We start from the raw sequence: 24,279 nt of genomic DNA, 5'->3' as shown, positions 1-24,279 counted from the left end.
CTTATTAAAACTGCCAATTAAAGTAGCTTTTTTTATACTGCGTATGGCCGAAAAATTTAAAAAAAAAAAAAATCTTAATTTTGTATTTATTATTTGGCAACTAATAAAAAAAGTACGAATGGAATATTTTAAAAAATTAAAAAGTTTCATGCAATTTTCAAAGAAGTTTTCGTACTTTAAAAAGAAAGCTCAAACAAAAGCATAAACGTATTTTTAAACATTGACGCATTATACGATTTTCAAACAATTGTAATATGCGCCCAACAGTTTTGAATTTCACAATATTTCAAATTGATAATTAATAAGGTTAAAAAAAAAAACACTTAGTCAAAAGTTCTGAAAATATTAACGTTTTTTTTCCTTCCTTTTTTGAGGTAATAAAATATATACATTCAGCAAGTAAGTTTTTCTTTGTCATTGCGTTGTTTTAGTAGACGTAGACACAAAAAATTAACAATGATAATTAAGAAAAGAAAAAAAAAAACATTTTGAGCGATACTTTTTTTTTTGCCAGCTCTCTTTCTATTCTGACCATTGCGTCTTGTAGAACACTCTTTTTCTTTCTTCTTTTCTTTTTAATAAAGAGCGATTAAATTAATGCATGGTAGCTGGGCTCAATGTTTAATTCTGTAGAGTAATCTGGCTATATATACATTTCGTTTATACTTTATTTTTGATTTCGTTTATACTTTTATTCTTGAATGCTCGGCTTCAATTCAAAGAAAAATATGATATAAATTAATGCTTTTAATTTTCAATATTAAAAATATATGACCTAACATACTTTTTGTATTTGAATTATAATTTTTTTTGAATATCATAAATAAGGCGGAGACCCGAATATTACAATAGAGGTGGGGGGGGGGATATTACATATTGAAGAAGTCTGATCAAATACCATACCCCATGACGGTTCTGTACGTAGCCCAAAATTCATATTCCCCCCTCTTATCAAGCTATCGCAAGGGGAGCGATAGAGTACTTAAAATTATTCACAAGCGTCTTTTTCTTTGAAAAATGCTATTAATGAATGCTATCCTGAATATTCTAACAGGTATGAATTATTTCCAAAATTAACTCAAAAATCAATCAAAAATCAATCCACATTACAATATTTTTATTCTGATGTTTCGCTTCTTTTTTTTAAAAAAAAAGGTAAGTACCAACATTTAATTTATTTTTTAAATCTCAGCTCACAAGTCTTAGCACCGGCCCTGGGTCCACTACATACTTTAACCACAGTGTTTTAAAATATCTCGAACGGTGATCATATCCTATTATTCGATAGTTTAAACGAAGATTTTTAGGGTTTCCGTTCTTAATTGAACACAGTTCAATTTAGTTTCATTCAAAAATTCTAGCAGAAAGTTATAAACTTGTTCGATGTAGGATGTAAAATTTCTTTGTCTATGATGGTTCAGAATTCGATGGATACGGAGGTAAACGTTATTGCTTCAAATTTTGACGAGGGTAAACTTTTCATGGACGGAGTTAAATGTAGTCTATGATGGTTCAGAATTAGATGGATACGGAGGTAAACGTTATTGCTTCAAATTTTGACGAGGGTAAACTTTTCATGGACGGAGTTAAATGTAGTCTATGATGGTTCAGAATTAGATGGATACGGAGGTAAACGTTATTGCTTCAAATTTTGACGAGGGTAAACTAGTTTTTCATGGACGGAGTTAAATGTAGTCTATGATGGTTCAGAATTCGATGGAAACGGAGGTAAACCTTATTGTTTCAAATTTTGACGAGGGTAAACTAGTTTTTCCTTGACAGAGTTAAATGTATTCTATATTTGAAATTTTATTTAATTTTTATATATTTTTTTTCTTGTTTTTCATTAATAATATATTTTCTAAGAAATAGTGATACTGAGATGCCGCTAACTGCAGCGGGCAGCGGCCTGGACGCTAACATCTTGGATATTTGGGATTGCTAGCTGAAATACCTTTTTTTTCGTTGCTATTTCTGTTATTAAAAAAGCAATAACAAATAACCTAAGAATAAATTCAAATACGAGACAATAATTGAATGAAATATATAAATATAATGAAAAAGATATTGTTCCGACTGATACCACTTAATCAAAATAGATTTCTATGTTTATCAAAAGGCTGAAAACAATAGCTATCTGTATTTTGCTTTCAAGTACAACTTTAACACTCTAAAAAAATGATAATAGAAAAAAACGAAGAACAAAACACGCCTTTTTATTTCTTCCAATCGGATATCCAGGAAACGAGGCGACACTCATCACTTAGGGCTGCCAAAGCGTGAAAGTAAATATTTGAGTAAGAAATCGTCAATTTGGAAGTGTTTGATCTTACTCAAGAAGTGAGGTAATAAAAACGCGCGGCCTTCAAACATTCCTTAAAAAAAGTGAGCAATATGTTTCGTGCAGTTGGAATATTCTTTTTAATTTTGGCGCTTTTAATAAGCGTCGCTGGCCGAAATAAATACATTGATATCATGTTTGCCACTGTAGGATGGATCGTGGTGGTCATGTATACGGCAAATATAATCTCTAGGTGGATATTGTCTGTTCTACCTAAACGGGTGGTCTCATCTGAGAAAAAAGCTGTTCTAATAACAGGTAAGACACTGTAATGAAATAAGTTAAAAACCGAGCATAACTAGAAGAAATTCAAGTTGAATACATATTCGTGTAACATTCTAAGAAATTAATAGAATTTTTTTCTTCTTATAAATAAATAATTTTAACTAGCAAGTTATTAAACCTGAGAGAAAAGCTGTATTTGTTTGAAGTGGAGCATTTTGTGGACAAAAACCAGAAATGAGTATAACGAAGAAAAGGAAATTATTTGAATAGATGTTTTATTGAATTCCCGAAAATTTGTAGAATACCTGCTTCTTAAACAAGTTATTGGATTGGTGTGAAAAGATGTGTCAGTTGTAGGTAAACTTGCAGAGCTAAATTTAAGCAAGAATTGCAAAAAAAAATTTTTTTTTAATAGACATTTTAAAAACATTTCCGATAATTAATGAACGAGTTTTTTTATAGTTAGTTAGTAATCTTCTTAAACAAGTTATTAAATTTTAATGGAAAGCTATGATGATTAATCATAAACTTCATTAAATAAAAAGTAAGAAATGCGAAAATAAATTTATTTTAACAGAAAATTTTAAGATTTCCAAAAATTAAAAAAACAAAAACATTTTTAATTAATTAGTAGTATAACTAACTAAAGTGGTTGTATACTTGAAAAAAAAAGTGCAAATTCGATATTGAACATCTTGATACTGAAGAAATAATTATAAACTGAAAATCAAAAAGTACGAAAATGAATTTTTTTGTTGACATTTTTATATTTCAAAAATTAATTATATATCTTTCTAATTATACATTTTCGTTAAGAAAACTTATTTAACAATAAGTTTTCTTAACAGTTGCGGTACCTGAGAAAATATTGATTTGAGATAAAACTTATAGGAGAGATAAACTAAATGAAGATAACATTACAGAGAAATAAAATTTTGTAGTATATTCTTACTTAATTAATATTTTTCTTAACCAAGTAGTTTTTTCAGGGGTAAACAGTTAGCTCATTACATGCGAAACGTTAAGCAATCTATCACAGTTTTCAAAACATATAACTTTAATTTAGTAATTAATTTTTATATTAGATTTAAATTATTGTTAAATCAATGATTTAAATTAACTATTAATATGAATATTACTATAATATGAATATTACTTAAATGAATGTTACTTAAATGACTTATTTCGTTCATTTTTAGTCTTCATTTATAAAATCAAATTTTTAAGATTTTGCATTTATTAGACCTCACGAACAAAATGAACATCAGCCTATATGAAACTTTGCAGAAAATATTGCAAATGACAAAAAAAAAAATAAATAAATAAAAAAAAATAACTACATATTTTCCTAACCTTACTCATGTATTATTTTTGTCTATCTTTTTTTATTTAAGTTTTGTAATTCAAATTTTTCTATGCTTTTTTGTTTTGATAGATCTTAGTTTAAATGTTCCGCAAAATGACGTGTTTCTGTAAAACGCATTAGAAAAAATAATAAAATTTCAAACAGAAGTAGAAGACCTATCATCTTGAATTACTCAATATTGCTCTCATCTGATTCCAAATACATTCTTTATTGGGTCAGTTCAAGTTTTAAATAATATGCCAATTCCTAAGTACTTGAAAAGGAAAATACAGTCTGTGAACAAAATAATGGAAACACTTCTATACTAAGACATTTTTTCATATTTCTACAGAAATGCTCGACGAATTTTTTTATAATTTCAGAAATGTTTAGATCATGCTATTTCTCATACATGGTATAGATGTGCTATTTCTCATTTAATGAAATTGAAAGCTTTTAGGGGATTGTGAAACCGACAATAAGTTACATAAGGAAAATAATGTTTTTGAACACCGCATGCCAAAAAATGTGGCAATAGATTTATAACTTCTGGCAGTTACCATACGGAATAATTACACAAAATTTCGTAAGCATAGCTTAAATATTTATTATTAAATTTTACTACATGGGAAAATGAAGCCTTGATTTTTATGTAGCTTTTTTTTTTACACCGAATCGTATGACACACAAAATCAAGTCGATAAAACTAATATTCCTTAGAAGTTATAAAGAATTTAGTAAGTCCGAAGTGTAAAAAATTACAATTACTGAATATACAAATTTTCGGCTTCAAAATAATTATTTGGGCGTATGAGGTATTATTTCCCATGTACTTTTTTATGCTAAATTGAAATAAATCCATGGAACTAATAGTTCAAATATGATCTTAGTTTCTATCGATAGGAAGTAGAGTTTTGTTTTTATAACTACCTACATGTCTTACTTTTGATTTCATTGAATTTCAGCCTAAATTGAAATAAATCCATAGAACTAATAGTTCAAATGTTATCATAGTTTCTCTCGATAAGAAGTGCAAATTTGTACTTATATCTACCTACATGTCTTACTTTTTAATTTCACTGAATTCAGCGTAAAAAATAAAGCTCAAAAAACAATACTGCATTTGTCTAGATAGCTATGTAAAATGCATAAATAGGCACAGGCATAGGTAGGCCCAGTGGCAGAACCCCGCCAGCGGGAGCTGCAGATTATTACAGCTTCTGCAGGTTATTTTTTCACGCAAGTTTTCTTCTTATTCTTAAAAAAAAAAAAAAAAAAAACAAATGGGGGGAGGGGTATCTAGGACTTCTTTTTAAAACGTCTCTAGACTTGTTTCTAATAATAATTAAAAAGCTGAAATGAGGGAAGACTGCAAGGAACAATAAGTAATTTTTTTCTGTTACTTGATTACAGGTTTAACTGTGTAGGATTTTATTCTTTTTTTTAATACCATTGTATAAAATTCAACTTAAATTTAAACATAAAGTTATAATTCATAATTTTTAAGGTCCCTTATATTAGCAAATTCGGCTAAGCGTATGTCAGATTAAGTTGAATTTTCACAATTTCGTTGACTGCGTTGAAGTCGCAGGCAAATCAGGAATAAGGAAAATAGTGCGGAAGATCAACACCATAAATTCTGCTACCGGAGGTGTAAGTACAAAACTGTTCTATTTATGCATAATTTTTGAACTATTACCGATTTTGCTCTGGTCTCATTCGATTAAGCAAACAAAGTTGGAGAAAATAATGCTTCACTTGTCTAACTAAACAAGTGAGGTATTATTTTCTTTAAATTTTTATTCCGTATTTCCGTGAGCAAAATAGGTATAATCAGAAATTGTACTTTTCATATTTTGTACTTACTAAATCCTTTATAACTTCTAAACTATTTGTTGAATTGATTTAATTTGATATCATATGATTTAGCGCAAAAAATACACAAGGACAAAATAATTGTTCACATTCTAAGGTTGTAAGTTCACCCTTTGGACCCCTTCTCCCCCTCAGTAATTGAAGGTGTTGGCTTAAACTCATTTTGGGAACTCAAGGTTTCCATATCGGGCCCAAGTGACAAATAGCAGTTTCCAGCTTCCCCCCAATTGTTCCCGAATTGAGTCTTTTTTTTTTCTTTCTGTGTCATGGAAACTGGCCTGAAAATGAAATTATGTCAGCTAAATTCTAGAAAAACGTAGCTCGTAAAACTTAATGAGCTTAAATTTTCAAAACCTTACTCATGAATAAACATATACAATTTTTTATGAAGGTCAAACTTAGGCATGAAGAAGAGAAGTTTCCTTACTGTTTTAAAGCATCAGCATGCTGATGTGTGTGATCTACACAGCGTTTATTTTTAGTATTAAAATTGGAGTCAACATTTTCTGAGTTAACGAGTTGTATGCAAATAAAAGTGGCGGTGCTGTTGGTTTCGTAAGCACAGGAATATAATCGGACCTAAAAAAAAAATAATAATTCGACTTGCAAATTTATAGCAGGCGAAACAGGACAAATTAATTACTAATGAAAAATCAGCAGTGCTCTTAGTATAAGTAGTATTTTTTCTTTTTAATAAGTAAAAATGCTGCATATTATTTTCGTGGGTGAAATTATTAACTTCTTCATTGCTGTTCTAAAATTGAAAAAGTTGTTTTTAATTGAAACTATTATGGAAATTTCAATTTTGAAAATTAACTACATAATTTAAAGAAACTATAAACCAGCATTTAATATAAAGTGCCGAATGACTAATTTATACGATTCAAAACAAGAATACTATTTTTCTATTAATTTTTTTTTATTATAATTTATTATCACTAATCGTTTATATAGTGGCGTTAATTTATTCTTTAATTACACTTTCTTTTTACTTAATTAGAATAATCTCAGAAAAATTTCAAATGGTCTAGGTGGTTTTGATTTAATTGAGGAAGCATCAATGTGCACCTTTATTTTGACTTTCCATAACTTATCCAAAATTTTACTGGAGTTTAACATGAGAACAGACATTAATTAAATGCACTAAACTTTTTTTTATAATTTAATTTCCTTTAGAGCTAAGGATGAAGAAAAAAAAAAGATACTATGACGGCTTGCGCGCACGAGAAGAGTCTTACAAACCATGTGAGAAATATGCACTTTTTAAGATCATACTAGTTAAATTTAAAAGTATATTTTAAGTTAAGAAAAACTGAATATTTTGGATTTTTCGTTAGAAAAATTATTTTGAACCATAAAATAATTTAAAATTTTTGTAAATATTTATCTACTTGTATGAACGTAAGCTATGCTTAAACCAATTATGAAGTTTCATCATAATAGGTTTATTAGCAGTCAAGAATTCCTACGCGCAGGGGAAAAAAGAAGAATTGAGAAAAACAGTTTTAAAGACAAAACTTAGAATAAATAACTTTAAGCAAAATATTTGAGTTTGCAAATGATTCCAATTTAGAAAATGGGTGTGTTATTTTTGTTTCCAGAGAGTGGGCTTCAGTATTTTTGCTGTAACTTTGGAAGTTTTTTAAGTATTATCTTGGTGTAAAATTAATTCAAATTACATGTATTTTTTTTCGAAGAAAAAAAAAAATCGAAAATTTTGTTAGGAAATACCATTTAAACTCCTTAATATGTGTTAGAAAATAGTATAGTCGTTGTGTAATAGATACAATATGTTTTATCTATTACATTATTTATTATTTAGATACAATATGTGTTATCTGTTACACAATGGCTATACAACGTGTAATAGATAACAATATGCGTTATGTAAAATTTGCTGAAAAAATTTAAAACATTTTTTATTGCTAATAATATATTATGGCATAGAGCAGGGGTGGTCAACCTGCGGCTCACGAGCCACATGCGGCTCTTTGAAGGATTATTTGTTGCTCTCGATAAATGTGCCCGAGTTCCCTTTTCATTTTTGTGCTATTATATTTTAATATTTTTCTGAGTCCATTTGAAATTAACATAATTCAAGGTGAGTTTTCCAATATAATTATGACCCAAAAAGTATCTGAAGAATTAGAATTAAGAGAGATGTAAGACGATCAAGCTCTACAATTAAAATATAAGTCGACGTTGATTACTGAATTTTGGAAATTTGTACTAGAATTAAAAAAAGGCTGCTTGTCGAATTATTTCAATATTCAGAACAACTTACTTATGTGAATCATTTTATTTCGCTTTAAAATTCATGAAATCCAAACACCGTTCACTATTAACTAACCAGCATCTCAAAGAATTACTGAGAAGTACTGTCACCAATTTTTCACTAAATTTTAATGAAATATCAAGAGAAGTAAAATATATGTGTTTAATTTTAAATATTTAAATATACACATATTTTGTATTATTATTTATGTGTTTTCAATAAATATAATTTCTGTAAAAAAAAAATTATATATTTTTTGCATACCTTTTAAATACGTATTTGATTGCGGCTCGGAAAAAATGTCAAATTTTGAAAAATAGCTCTACTATTAAGGAGCTTGGCCACCCCTGGCATAGAGGATGGCTGGATAACTTAAACATTGGATTACAGTCAATAAATCTTATAATATTTCTGTAGAAAATCTTAAAACATTGATTTATCTACAAAACATAGATCTATGCAATAGTTTTAAAAGAAAACTATTATTAGACAGTAAAAAAAGGGAATTTTTTTATCTCATTAAAACACTTGCTTGACAGGTGACAGAAACGATTGATAAAAGTTTTAAGAGCTGCTTTTCTGAGTATGAAGCATATAAGAATGACAGACGGTGATAAAATCTTTTAAATGAGATTATATTTGCATCTTATCTCATAGACGTTACTTCGTGAAACAGACAGATGCATTTTTCATTCAATTAAATGTATTTCATTATTTTTAGATCCATTGAAAAACTTATTTAATTTATCATCTTTATAGTTTATATTTTTCCACTTTTGACAGTGACTTTAACTACGAAAAAACTATTTAAAACCGTGCTAGTCAATACTATTAGTTTTAGTAATGTTAAGAGTTTAATATTGACACAACACGTAATTTTTCTTTTAATATACGTAGTTTAACTTAATAGTTTTTAAATTTTATGTATCATTAAACTGTGGAAAACTGGTTTGACTCGAGTCTTATTTTAATTGTTATACATGCATTTGATGAAAACATTTGATAAGGAGAAACTTTTCTTATTTATACAAATGTCGTAAATACATTTCTAATCGTTATTGGGGACAAAATGATATAAAAACTACTTTAGAAATACGTAACAAAGTTTTGAAATATCAATCTCCTTGTGTATTGAGAAATTAATATATTTGTTGATGCAATAATATTTGAATGCATAACTATGTAATTGATATTTTTGTTGGTACAATAATATTTGAATGCATAGCTATGCGTACAAACACTAGATTCTATTTGCAAAATTGATTGAGACACTTGAAACTTTTAAGTAACACATCCAAAAAAAGTTTTACTATTTTTTAAATTGAGTCTTTAAAGCTCAAGTTTAAATTCATGTTTAATTCCTCTGAAATTTAATTTTTCGAGAGGATTTTTGATTTAAAATTTTTACACAGCTTGCTGAAAAATTATTTAAAACCTTTTTCTAGCTTGCCTTACTCGCTCCTTTCTTATGTCACAAGAAGCATTAGCCCATTTAAAATTGCTTCTCTCCCTCCTACTAGGACAACGGGGGGGGGGATAAACTTTAATATTATTAAGAAAGTATTTTTTCGAAAAATAAAATGAACATGCATAATTTAAACCTTCTGTTCACCCTCCATTCATCATTCAAGAAACATTTTTCACATTTTGTACAATTTTATCTAAAATATCTCGTTATAATTTACTTAGTTTTGTTTATTGATCACTAAGGTTGTGACACTGGGTTTGGATTAGACTTAGCAAAGCGTTTGATCAGCAAAGGCTTCACGGTGTATTCTTGTTGTTTGTCTTTGGAAAGTGAAGGCGCACGTGAGTTGCTTCAGATCAAAGAATCATCAGATCTCGTAAGAATTCATCAGTTGGATGTTACAAAGTATAAGCAAATACATGATGTTTGCAGAGAAGTGGAAGCTGACTTAGGAGATAATGGTGAGTAGTGTAAGTTTATTTGACTTCTAAAATAATGCTCACTCAAAATTTTAAAATTTTCAGCTGTATAACAAAAGTAAAAGAAAAGTGTTATTTTTGTTAAGTGTTTATAAGGATTCGTTTTGTTAATTTAAGATATTATTAATAGTTTTTATAAAAATAAAAATGGTTAACCAAGACAAATCACAAACGAATTTCTTAACTAAATTAATTCAAAATATCTTGAATTTGAAAAATCTTTGACATTAAATTATCTTTAATTATGTAGGTTTATGTAACTGCAAAGGAAATATTAATTTAAATTACAACATTTTTTAAAAAAATGCTATTCCTGGTTATGTGTATAAGGATTCATTTTGTTAATATTAAATCTTATTGATTGTATTCATAAAACTGGAAATGGTTGACCGAAGCAAATCTCAAAGGATTTTTTTTTTACTATGTTAATTCAAAATATCTTAAATTTAAAAAAGTCACATATGTAAAAGTAAGATACACGAGGTGCTCTGTAGTCATTGGATTTTATATTTATATTTTTAATTCTTGACAAAATTGAAATGAAAATGTATAAGCAAAAATAGTCAATTTTTTTTTTGTTGCTAAAACGTTATCAAAATCTGGCGAATGATTATTGAGATGAAACTAAACACTTTTAGTAATTATTATAATCAGTTTTTAGTTCTTTTAGTTGTTTTAAAGCCCTTCCGTTGACTTCAGAAATTTGTTTCTCACGCTTTAAATCCCGGTTTAATTGGGATAAAATTTATTTATGCTTCATCAGATTTCCATAAAATTGTCGCTTTTCTTGGCATAAGCTCTAACTGAGCAACCCCTAATGTAATATTTGTATTTTACTTTTAATGAAGATTGTAAAAGTATCTGAAGTGAATGTGGAACACCTGCGCATTTTATTTTTAACCATTAATAAATTTCAATATTATTATTTATTTACTGACATACTAAACTTGTATTTTCAATATTATCTGTTTTCTATTAAATATAGAAACACAGAAGATTAGAATCTAGGTTATCCCAACACTTCGCATTTGATTATTATCTTTTCAAAGTGATGAAATTATCAATTCAGTGGAATAAAAAGAAGTACAGAGATTTCAGTTATTTCCTTCTTCAGAGTTTTCCTATCAGCATCCTTTAATGTTTCCTTTTCCCTTCATTTAAATGTAACCATTTGACATGATTATCAGCATCGGGGATAAACAAAGAAATGATATCTTATCTTATCAATATCTGCTAACATTGTTTCACCTAGTACTAAACAGTTTCAGAATAAACAATATGCAAATTGCAATTATTATTTTTTTTATTATAATAATAGCAATATTATTATAATTTATTATTATTATAATAATAATAATAACAATTATTATTATTATTATATTTATTCGCAAAGTACAATGGTTTACAAATTTTAGAATTACTTTATTATGGAATTAACAAATTAACATGCATTGACTTAAATCGATAATATTTAAAGGTAAAACTTAAGTTTATAGTTGAAAGCTGATAAAAAAATAACAGAGTTGAAAGCTGGTGAGTTTAGAATGGTTTTAATAGAATATCTCATTGAAATTTTTAATAAATAATGAAACCTCAATAATTTTATGTTTGTGTTAGTGAGGGATTTCTCTTCTGATGGTCGCTGATATTTTTATTACAATATAGAATATTTCGTACTTGCTTAGGTCTAAAATGTGAGCTTAGACTGTGAAAAGAGTTTGGTAAAATTTACTGTGTTTTCGGCTCTATGGGAATACCAAAAAGTTCGGTAATTTTTACCGCACCACTTCGGTAATAATTTTGGTAAAGTTAGCAATAAAGTATGGCTTTATAATGTATGATAAAATTTGGTAAATGCGATAGAAATATCTTAGAACATGGCGTAAAAACCATTCATTCTATAAAATTTACTTATCCATTTTAGAATTTTTTAGTAAATGTTTGGTAATTAGAACCCTAATCCTTAATACCAGAATTACCAGTAAACCGTTACCATATGAACCATGAATTAAAACATGAATCGTTAAAATACGTCCAGTGTAAAAGTGTGAACGTGAACATTAATTATATTCTTATTACATATTTAGTATTCCATGCTTAGGCAACAGCAGTTCTTGTGTACGATATAGATTTTGAGTTTTTAGAATAACGGTGTGCGTAAATTTTAATAAAAGTAAACAGTAAATGAACTGCGTTTTTTTTTAAAGTTGTTTCTTACATTTGTATACCTTTGGTTTTAACCAGAAATATGTTTCTTTTCTTTCTTTTTTTTAAATAAAAAATGTGTACTGTAAGATAGTTTTACCAGAATTTTTTTTCTCCACGTACTTTCTGAGTATAATATAAACATATTTGAAATTATGATATTGGTCCAGTTTAAGTGACGAGACGTACCGAATTTGGCGATTTTCTTCTATTACATATGAACTGTCAACATAAGCAAAATTTACTGAAAATTTATGTAACTAATTATTGTGAAAAATCAGGGTTAATTTGGATTGTCGCTCTATCCTTCTCTCTCTTACACCAGCCCTTGCATATTGACCTATCATGTGAAAGGGCAAGTCATTCCCGAAAGTTATTATTTAAGTTATTTAGATGTAACCTTCTACTGGTTATTATTATGTAGAGTGTACAGTAAATTGTCTCACGTGGAATGGCACTTTTGAAACGACTGGCTGTGACTCAAGATGGGGTAATAATTAACTTTTCTAAGTCTAACTTGCAAGTTATTTATTGAGCCTATTTTAACTTATTGTTGTGAGCCTTTAATTATAGCATCTTGTTCTGGTGTTGAATTGCTAGTATATAGCTACCTGTTCTCTTTTTATGCCCAAGAAGGAAAAGGTACGACTGCTTTCGATAGTTGAGTTGCTGCGATTTGTGTGTCTCTGTCATGGTTGTTTTGCCACTTGAAGAGTTTCGCAAAAGCTTTTTATCTTTATGCCGTGATTCTCGTAGTGGATTCTAATACGATTCCTACTTCCTTCGAGATCTTTGAGTTCAATAAGTTCCTACTGTGACTAGACTATGTGACTAGTTGGGACTGAATGATCGTAGTGTATCCCATGACACTGCAGTGCTGCTGTTAGCTAGCAGACTACCTAGTGAAATAGATGTTTTTATTCTACTAACATTAAAGAATGCTGCCCCTTTTGACAACGTTAAGCTTCTTCTTTCTTTTTTTTTATAACCGTATAGTATATAGCTACCTGTTCTCTTTTTATGCCCAAGAAGGAAAAGGTACGACTGCTTTCGATAGTTGAGTTGCTGCGATTTGTGTGTCTCTGTCATGGTTGTTTTGCCACTTGAAGAGTTTCGCAAAAGCTTTTTATCTTTATGCCGTGATTCTCGTAGTGGATTCTAATACGATTCCTACTTCCTTCGAGATCTTTGAGTTCAATAAGTTCCTACTGTGACTAGACTATGTGACTAGTTGGGACTGAATGATCGTAGTGTATCCCATGACACTGCAGTGCTGCTGTTAGCTAGCAGACTACCTAGTGAAATAGATGTTTTTATTCTACTAACATTAAAGAATGCTGCCCCTTTTGACAACGTTAAGCTTCTTCTTTCTTTTTTTTTATAACCGTATAGTATATAGCTACCTGTTCTCTTTTTATGCCCAAGAAGGAAAAGGTACGACTGCTTTCGATAGTTGAGTTGCTGCGATTTGTGTGTCTCTGTCATGGTTGTTTTGCCACTTGAAGAGTTTCGCAAAAGCTTTTTATCTTTATGCCGTGATTCTCGTAGTGGATTCTAATACGATTCCTACTTCCTTCGAGATCTTTGAGTTCAATAAGTTCCTACTGTGACTAGACTATGTGACTAGTTGGGACTGAATGATCGTAGTGTATCCCATGACACTGCAGTGCTGCTGTTAGCTAGCAGACTACCTAGTGAAATAGATGTTTTTATTCTACTAACATTAAAGAATGCTGCCCCTTTTGACAACGTTAAGCTTCTTCTTTCTTTTTTTTTATAACCGTATAGTATATAGCTACCTGTTCTCTTTTTATGCCCAAGAAGGAAAAGGTACGACTGCTTTCGATAGTTGAGTTGCTGCGATTTGTGTGTCTCTGTCATGGTTGTTTTGCCACTTGAAGAGTTTCGCAAAAGCTTTTTATCTTTATGCCGTGATTCTCGTAGTGGATTCTAATACGATTCCTACTTCCTTCGAGATCTTTGAGTTCAATAAGTTCCTACTGTGACTAGACTATGTGACCAGTTGGGACTGAATGATCGTAGTGTATCCCATGACACTGCAGTGCTGCTGTTAGCTAGCAGACTACCTAGTGAAATAGATGTTTTTATTCTACTAACATTAAAGAATGCTGCCCCTTTTGACAACGTTAAGCTTCTTCTTTCTTTTTTTTTATAACCGTTGAACAGCATACCCAATTTTTTAGCTTTACGACTACCAGCTCCATAGTCTTGTAATTTTGAACCCAATCCAGAAGACAAGGGAACTCCTGGATCAAGTATTGGGAGAAATCTGCCTTCATGGAAGACTTTTTGATTGAACTAACCCACATTTGCGTTACAGGAAGAGGAAAACCATGAAAACCTCCCACTGTTAGCCCGACAGCATGGGGACTCTAACCCATGATCTGTCGTCTACCGTTGAGAATATTTCACGTCAGCACTGTGGTCGGTGCGAGTTGGTGGTGGAATTCTTACCGACCAGCCATTGCTGGGATTCGAGCCCGGTTCACCTCATTGGAAGGCGAACATTCCATCCCCTAAGCCCCTCAAGCTACTTATTTAGAAAATGAATGAGCTTTGTCTTAAACCAATACTCGGTTAATAATTCTGATAAGGTCTGGTGGAATAATCCCTAAGTGGACTAGACGCAGGACTGTTGCCGAGTTTTTCTTGGCTGTAACATAACTCTCTTGGACACAACTGTCTCCTTAAGCATCTTTAACGTATTATTATTGACCCGCCCTGCGAGCTTAGGATGATGAGCGTGATGAGATCGCTAACCATCTTCGCCGCTGTTCAGCAATAAATGACACCTCTTTGTGCGACTGTTTCTGACGTGCTCGAGGCATTCTTGGTTCATGGACATTTCTGCAATCACGTCTCTTTCTTTCTTTTTTTCTTTCATGTTATTTTTCTATTGCTTTCTTTTTGCGATGAAATGGTCTTCTGTAACCTTGCTCATTGGAATTTTTTTTTTTATAATTAGTGCGTATACTACAGGTATTGAAATATGTCAAATTTTGGTTTTAAAAAAAAGGAAAGGCAATTTGTAACAGGATGTTTTGTCTAATCGAAATCTATGTTCTTTTTCTCGAATTTATTTTAATTTTTAGATCACAAAATAGAATTTCGAGTCGAGTAAAATGAATATTTTCGACACCTCTGTCTTTTTGCCTTTAATCAAGATTCTATTGCCGCAAAAGCTGACATTTGTGCTGTGTATGGTAAGGCTGCTATAGCTGAAAGAAAAGCTCGAGATAGTTACGTCAAGTTTAAAAATGGAAATTTTATCTTTAAAGATACATCTCGCTCTGGCCGCTCATTTGATTTCAATGAAGAACGATTAAACCAACTTCCCCGGGAAAATTTGCGTCAAACGACAATGATACTGGCAAAGATAATGAAATGCTCCACACTTTAAATTTTTAAAAATCTGAAAGGAAGAAAAAGGAAAAACAGCGGAAACTTAGTTGCTAGTCCAATAATAAAAAATAAATAAAATTATTATTATTATTTTTTAATAAAAAGGAACTAATTTTTTTTCTTTTAATAAAAGATTTCTTTATGATTTCTCCATTTCTTACAATGCATACTAAAATGTATCAGTGTTTGAAAAAATGTTATCTCATTACAACAACGTAATTTTAATTAATAACCTAGATGTACGTGTTGACATTTTCTACTTACACGAGCACACAAATGTTATGACATATGAGAACATGAGAGTAAAGTTGTTTATTGTGGACATTAATCTTCGCCGCCCTTTCTACCAAAGCACGCTTTATAACTGTCTCCCTTTTTTTGAAATAGGCAGCTCTAGAAGAATATTATGATTAAAAATTCCTAAGTTTTTCCTACGTCTTAATTTGAGTTAGCCAAAGGTTCAAATGAACCATTTTCAATTCGTCTTTGGTACATGTTATCACTCGTTTTCTTTTTTTAGACATTCATTACTTTATTTGGATTTTTTTACTGTATTTCTTTGCTGACTCAATTGTCAAACTGTCCTCTTCTTCATGGATGCTAACTACTAATAAATATATTTTTTCTTCCATTTGCTTTCCTTCCCAACTAAGTGTTTGTAATTCCATTTATATTTTAAATAAATAAATAAAATATTTTTTAATTAATCATGTAATTAAAATATCTTGTAATTAATTTTCACATTCTACTGATTCCGACTTCTCTATTTTGTTTCAAATAAATAAACTTCCAACAATAGCAGGCAGAAGGCATTTTTGCTAAAAATTTTATATTACTTAATATTATCCATATTTTATTAGGTATTCCCTATTGAACTTTAAAGGTTACTCTCAGTATCCTTTATCATGTAGTATTCCTTACTCAGAAATTAAATTTTTTTAAATATTAATACTTATCTATCACTTGCTTCATGAATTTTAACTTTTTATGTAAAAGGTAAATTAAGGTTTGGTTATTTTCTTTAAATTTTCGATAATGCTTGTTGATTTAGCTGTTTAGAGTACTCCAATTACAACGGGTTAATATTTATCAAGAAAATTAATCATGTTAAAAACATTTCGACGCATTTGAATTGATAAAAGTATAAAACAATGCAATTTATTACTATATCAAGTAAAAATTTGTTCAACTATCTAATTTAGGGGTACTATATTTCAATTTTTCTAAATTTAAGCCTCATTTTAAACTTTTTCTGTTTAAGGATTTTATTAAAGTGTAAATAAAAAATTACACAGACAAAAAATTCTAATTGTATTTTAATTCAAAATACTATCCACTAAAAAATTCAAAAGATAAATCCTTATAAGTAGGTCAATTAAATCTGCATACTGGACCTGTTCAACCGAAATGACTATGAACCACAAAGGGTTAATAATTTTGAAAACGTTTTTATTGTTTTTAATGTATTAAAAACAAATAAATAAAATAGAACATAACATTGTCTTTAAGTCAATGCTTTAAGTTAAGTTATAATTTTGCAAAAACTCATTGATCAAAATTTCTTTGTGTTGAAATTATTCGAACTTTAAACAATATATATGATTCACGATAATACCAGGGCACAAATTGTGACCTCAGTTCAGGACCACGTGAATCCTAGAGTGTCAAAGCTCTCTTAGTTGAAAAACAAAGTGATTTGCTCATTATAAAAAGTTTCGCAGATTGTTCGATATTTTACTTATTTTTATTTCGTCTTTATTGTGTTCCAATGGTGTATTTTATGCATTTAAAAATAAAACACGACTATATACCAACTACAAGATAAGCCCTGATCTTCAGAAAAGCAACTCGATTGAGAATTCATATTGTTTTTGCCAATCTATAGTTTATTTTTTGTAAATTTGTCTCTGTTTAGTAGAGACAACTTTGTTTTACTTTGTTTGACACTTTCAATAGTGTCGATCATGTTCTTTCAATTGAATTGTGTTATGAACAATAGCTATAAATATAGAATTGGTTCTTATAGTTATTGTTTATATTACTGCAAAGATAAAAATCTAGACAGTAAGAAATATATTTTGGTATTTTGATATAACGTAAGATATTATTATATGAAGTTGTTGTTATAGTAAAGATAAATATTAATTTCTATATAAATGTTATAACTTCTATACTAATTGAACTTAACCAAAACTCTCTGCATTTTCCAGATCTTTGGTGCATTGTAAATAATGCAGGAGTGGCCATCTTTTCAGAGTTGGAATGGTGCAGTATGTCTGTTATCGAACATATGTTCAATGTTAATGTTTTGGGGGCTGTTCGTGTTACCAAAGCTTTTCTACCACTTTTGAGAGCTGCAAAGGGACGTGTTGTAGTTGTTGCTAGTATTGCAGGTATAAAAATAAATATAATTTTTAGTTTTTATAAATAAATTATTAGAACTGATTGTCTTAATGTATCATGTGTGAACATAACATTTGCGATCGTAACATTTAGGACAGGAAACCACTATAGAAATTTTCTGTTTAGCACTGTTAAAAAGATACATTTTTTTTCTCAATTGTTAATGTCACCGAAAATCGGAAAGCTTATTAGATTGCACAATTGTAGATCTCGTTGCACTTGAATTGCGTTTATAGTTATCGGATGATCCCAAAGCAAACCCTGATAGATAAAACATTTTTCATTCATCACCACTTTATTCAACTACAGCCGAACAGTTTTCCCATATTTCTTACAGAAACTTTTTTTATAAAATTTAGTTTCAAAATTTCTAAAAATAAATACTTGTTTTTAGTTATATAAGCGCGCAATAAATTTCTTTAAAACAATAAATAGCTTGTAAAATATTTACTCGATAGAAAATTATATGATTCTTATAATATCCTGCATAAATGTTAAAATACTCAGCTAGGTAGCTGGAACCGGCTGGATTACTAATCCAAATTTTACCGGGAACTGGCCGGGTAAGAGAGTCAATTTTCACCGGATACCCAGACCCGGTACATTTCTAAAACATAATGCATGCATGCAGTTAGCAGAAAAACACTTTTTTTTAAGCATATGAGTGCTATTTGCATAGAATTATACATTAAAAAAAGGTTCATTTACATGACTTAGAGCAATTATTTACCATTTAAATTGAACTCTGAAGGAATCATTTACTGACTTTCTATTTCAGCATAGTATGATAAAAGCTTTGGCGTCTTAACAAAACTTTTTTTTGGTGTGTAAGTAAAGTGATTCCAAGTAGTAGTTATCTCTTCTTCTTCCTTTTTTTAAATATAACCTTCTTATACAGAATGTTTACTGAGCATGAATAAAAATATGGAGTATGAAATATTTTATACCTTGTATCTTATATTATTACAATAAAATTTTTCCTTTTTTTAAAATGTTTTATTTCAGCTTCATTATTTTGAACTCTTAGTATTGTTCCCCATTCACGCTATTCAGTCATTTTGGGGTTATTTCACGAATTTTGATTGCAAAGTTTAATTTTTTGTTTGACCTAATATCATACAACAAACTTATTATCAATGAATTAGAACTCTTCCTCTTTTAAGCAGTTTGAAAAGCAGTTGTCTTTTTTCTGAGTTATATTAACTTATAAAATATCTAGGATATGAAAGACTCATTTAAATAATTTAAATAGATTGTTCAAATATAGTCATCTGAGATTGATCAAATATAGTAATCTGTTGAAAAATTTGTATAACTACTATTTGGTTAGTTTAATTTATATCATGTGAGTTAAATTAATCTCAGCATATTATTTTGAAATTTCTTTTCAGAAGAAAAACCTTTTTCGTGTCTAAAAATGCATCAAATTTGAATACAATATAAACATTTTCAGCTATTATCCCATTGTTTGGCAAAATGCGTCAGAAAATATTAAAAAAGATGTATTCTCAACTTGTTCAGAATGATCCATTCGTTTTATTTACGTAATCATTTTATTTGACGTAAAAGTAATTCAAGTATTTTTATGTTGTTGCTAGGTCACATTACTTATCCCGGATTTTTATCCTATTCTATGACGAAACACGCTTTGGTTTCTTTTGCTGATGGATTGCGCAGAGAAATGCTGAAATGGGGAGTAAAAGTCGCTTTAGTGGAACCTTCAATGTATAAGTAAGATATTAAGGGAAAATAGTTTTGAAATAAATTTAATAAGATTTATTTGCATTTTTACTCCGCAATTTATATTATTATTATTAACGTAATTTAATTTTGCGAGGGAGGTACCTGAAATATTCACATGTAAATCAAGATTTAAGAAACATAAAAAATTTTATTGAAAAATTAAATATCTAAAACTTTTTTTTTGTCTTATTTTGCTTAAGTTGCGCAAACATAAAGAATCGCAGAAATTTCGCCACAAGCACAATGACAGTTAAAATAAAGTAGTATGTAAAGTATGTATGTAAAGTTGCAAGTATTAAGTCAATCATTTAAAAAGTACTAATAATTTAATAATTTACACAAAATGTTTTTATTTTAAATAAAATGCCTTTTTTAAAAATGTCCTATAAATTAGTTAATGAATTTAAAAGAAAACTTTCGCGATTAAAAACTGTGTTGGGGTACAGTGAGTCAAAGGAAAAAAGACGGACCACCCTGAATAACTTTTGATCTACCATTATGATTTGAGCATACCAATAAGTTTGAGTCCTACAACGTGAAGATCCGATCATTAAAACAAAAGTTATTCAGGGTGGTTGGTTTTTTTCTTCTTCACACTGTAAATATTTTCTTAGCACCTGAAATAATTTCCGATTTGATTTCAATATTTTAACTTCTCTCTAATTTTCTTGTTTTAAATTTATTTCTGTATAGAATATAATGTGTTTTTGTATATTTAACATGTACCAGCAATCCTTTTAAATTATGTAAATTACACATAATTTAAAATTACACTTGGCGATTCTTATTTACGCTATTTAAGATCGCGCATTGTATTTCGTATTTTTACGATTTTATATCAAATATCGCGTTTCATATTCTCGCGAATAAAATTATAAATCGGAATTCATATTCTCTCGATTTTAAAATCAAATATCGAGATTCGTATACAAGTGATTTTAAAATCAAGCATCAAAATTCGTAGTAACTCGATTTCAAAATTAAAAATCCAGATTCGTATTCGCGTGATTTAAAAATCACTCATTGAGATTAATATTCATACAATTTAAATAAAGTATACAAAATCTCACATCTATATTTTCATTAAAATACTGATAGCATTCTTAGGGTAAATGTTTCCTACATACAATTTTCTTGCTCAAATTTCCGGTACTTTTTCAATTTTCTAAAAAGTGTTTTTGCATATAACATGCTCGAATTTCTATTTTCATCCTTTTTGGTTTTTTACGAAACTCATCCCAGTGGTATGAATTAATATAGAGTTTTATAAAAATTAAACTTTCTTAAAAAATCCAAAAAGAAACAAAAAACAAAAAACGTGATTTTCAAACAGATTTCGCCAAAATAAGATAGCGACGAAAGTGTTGATACTAGTGAAAGAGTTAATGCTCACAGAAAGTTCTTTTAATTGAGATTTTGTGTTGGCAGGAAATTTTTCCTTTTATCGAAGTTTGCATAGGGCGTTTGCTTTTTGCGTTTAGGTAAATTTAAGAAAATATCACTTTGGTGATATAACTTAAATATTTTATGGAGATGTGAAAAGGTATACAAACTCAATACCAACAAACAATAATTTGTTTGTAGGTAACCAACTAATTAATAACTTTCTTCTATAACTAATTTATTTGAAAGTCATATTTACCATATTCAAATGTAGCTAATAAAATCAATTTTATAGAACCAGGATTTCCAGAAGTGATGTCCTTACAGGAGCCTTAGATAATTCTTGGGAGAAAACTCCAGATGCTATTAAAGAAGCTTACGGATTTCCTTATTATGAGGATTTTAAGGGTCGGATGCAAAAAATGGCCTTGCATGCTAGGCCTTACCTCGGAGAAGTGGTAGATAGCATGGAACAAGCTGTGACTGACATGAGCCCAGGTATCGTCTACCGTTGTTCTGGACCAACTGACAAAGTCCGTGTATGGATTATGTCTTTGCTTCCCATTAGATTGTTGGATATGCTAATATGCCATGTCATACAGCCCAGCCATCGACAACTATCTGGTACAAGAAGTACGAAATCATCAACATCATCTTCATCATCATGAAGTACTATTGATGAAAATTAGTGTTCGTTATTTTACCTCTCATGTGAGATAGCGCACAAGATTAATTACTTTAAAAATAATTTATTAAGTACCCCCGAAGATTATAAATAATCTTGTGTTTTTGCAGAATGGAGCTAAAAATATATTTTTGTTGTCATCAACTTTTGCTTTATTGGAGAGAAAGGGAAATAGGTAAAGCCCTCCTTTGCACTATTCAATTAAGAAAAGTACAAAAAAAAGGGGGATCAGGCTTTGGTATGTATTGGGTAGTTAATGAATAATAACTTGCCGTAGTCTGTTCTCTGTTGTCATAAGACCATCAGTTTATACTTTATACTCATTTTCACGAAATATGTTTGCTTTATACACACTAAGAAAAAACAACAACAACTAAATAACTGCTAGCCTTACGTCTTGTATTACTAGTTTTACGTTTTGTAATGGATAATTATTAGCAACGAAACGTTCACTTTTTGTTGGAGAAAACGCTCATGTGATTTTTTTCACTCTGATATACTCTACTGAATAGGAAAATGATGTATATTCCAATTTTTCATCACTGAAAGTGCACAAGTGGTGAAGTCAAACTCGCGCAGTCTTCGTTTATCCTTATAAAAACACAAAATTACTGCTTACTAAAATTATTGAAAACATCTTTTATAAGTTATGGCAATTAATGAGTTATGAATTTTGCTTAAAATTTTGATTATGTTTTTATTATTATGTTACTATTTTGAATGCATAAGTTTTTAAAATGTTTTGAATTCATTAAAGTGACGTCAATTAGAGAAATATATCTGTATTGATATACAGTTTTTTTCCCTTTTTTGAATTGAATTTAGGTATAAGTTATAGAACATGAAAATATTCATATAGTTGAAATATTCGTTATATAATATAAAAACAATATTTTTTCACTTTTCAAACAAGTTCAAGCAGTGATTATATCTACAAAATATTAATTCAATAGCAAAAGAATTATGTACTTTTAATAGATATATAGTTATTTTTTCTTAGTACTCATTGAAATCTAGCTTACAGCATTTTTTAAAATTTATGTGTTTCATTTTTCGTCTCTATTTTAATGATTCATGTACAAAAGTATTACATAGATTATTAGAAGATTACAGATTATAGAAATATTAGTAGCATATAAAAATTTTTTTGAACTTTGTAAGAAGCAAACTGTAACTATACTTGTAAATAATCTCCAATTTGTATGTTTAATGAATAATTGTTGTTTAATGTTGAACTTGTTGTTGAATACTTGTATGTTTAATGAAGTTACTGTTATGTTTAATGAATATATGTATATATATTATAATTAAGAGCAATCCTCCAACTTAGAACAGTAAAAATTGTTCCACGCTATAATCATTCTGTTTAGTAGTTATTTTACTTAAAGAATAGTATTTCAAAGGGATTAATATTGATAAATTTTAGAATCAATTTAAAGAATAAACCTTATATTGGAAGCCAAAGAAAAAGGAGAACAATAACTGGAAAAAGGTGAACAATAATTAGTAATCATAGGAAGCAATAATCATTTTGTCTAACAGATAATTTATTTAAAGAATATTTATTCAAAACTATTCATATAATTTAATTTTAGAATTATATTAGGTACTGTTTCTTATATTGGTAACCAAGGAACTCTAAAATTATAAAGAAAAAATGAAATAATAGCTAAGAAATCATGCTACAATAATCATTCAGTCAAACAGATATTTTATCTTAAGAATATTAAGTCAAAACGCTTACTATCAATAAATGTTTAGTAATCATTCTGTCTAATCGATATTTTATTCGAAGAATACTAATCCAAACCGATTAATATTAATACATTTTAGAATTATCTTAAGTGATTAGTCCTACATTGTTATTGGTGGCCAAACAATATAAAAATTTAAAAAAAAAATGGAACAATAGGTGAAAAGAGCGGGAAGAAAAATATTTAGAAAAAAAGATTAAAAAATTACCTGTACCTGATTCATATTTGTTTCTAGAGTTACTTTTTCGCTAATAAATTTCTCAAATCAAGGAAAAAAATTTGAGTTAGACTGGGAAGAAATTTTAAAGGTTTTGATAGATCATTTATGAATGGTAATTATTACTAAATTCATTACAGACTCGTTAAAGACACGCGAATCCAAATTTTAAAAAAAAAATCTATTATTTGCAGACGATATTCTATGGACTTATCAGATGACTTCTTAAATATTTATTTTATTATCTAACTTGAATAATTATTTTTTATTTTATTTGGCAACGTTGCATTTTATACCTTTTCTGACAGGTGGTTTTTAATTTTATGAATGCAGATGATTTAATTTTATTTTTGACTGAAAACGTTCCTTTTTTATTTAAAAGTTGACAACTAATTCATTATAAAAGGACAGCAGACGAATTTTCATGAAATCTCTGTTTTGATACGAACTTATTACAG

The 24,279-nt window shown here is 29.0% G+C and overlaps 1 protein-coding gene across 2 annotated transcripts; it reads left to right on the top strand.

Moving 5' to 3' along the window:
- Positions 1-2,210: 2,210 nt before the first annotated feature.
- Positions 2,211-23,207, top strand: LOC107450116 (short-chain dehydrogenase/reductase family 9C member 7). Of its 2 annotated transcripts, none has more exons than XM_043041770.3 (5): positions 2,211-2,599; positions 9,772-9,990; positions 17,847-18,029; positions 19,638-19,770; positions 21,461-23,207. In XM_043041770.3, exons 1-5 carry the CDS (start codon positions 2,395-2,397, stop codon positions 21,831-21,833), a joined length of 1,113 nt encoding a protein of 370 aa, XP_042897704.2. In that variant the 5' UTR covers positions 2,211-2,394; the 3' UTR covers positions 21,834-23,207. The 2 variants fall into 2 exon arrangements, with proteins under 2 accessions (XP_042897704.2, XP_087022246.1); XM_087166120.1 differs by lacking the exon at positions 2,211-2,599 and adding an exon at positions 7,741-7,887.
- The last annotated feature ends 1,072 nt before the right edge of the window (positions 23,208-24,279 follow it).

This window comes from Parasteatoda tepidariorum, chromosome 6, assembly GCF_982258835.1.
Source record: "Parasteatoda tepidariorum strain Cologne lab strain chromosome 6, Ptep-v5.0, whole genome shotgun sequence".
NCBI classification, from domain to species: domain Eukaryota; kingdom Metazoa; phylum Arthropoda; class Arachnida; order Araneae; family Theridiidae; genus Parasteatoda; species Parasteatoda tepidariorum.
This window is presented reverse-complemented; position numbering and strand designations above follow the sequence as displayed.

Excerpts from the sequence above, each read along its gene's own strand:
- LOC107450116 (XM_043041770.3), top strand. The coding sequence starts at position 2,395 with ATGTTTCGTGCAGTTGGAATATTCTTTTTAATTTTGGCGCTTTTAATA. Across the intron at positions 9,991-17,846 it reads AGCTGACTTAGGAGATAATG|ATCTTTGGTGCATTGTAAAT; the intron begins GTGAGTAGTGTA and ends TGCATTTTCCAG. Across the intron at positions 19,771-21,460 it reads GTGGAACCTTCAATGTATAA|AACCAGGATTTCCAGAAGTG; the intron begins GTAAGATATTAA and ends TCAATTTTATAG.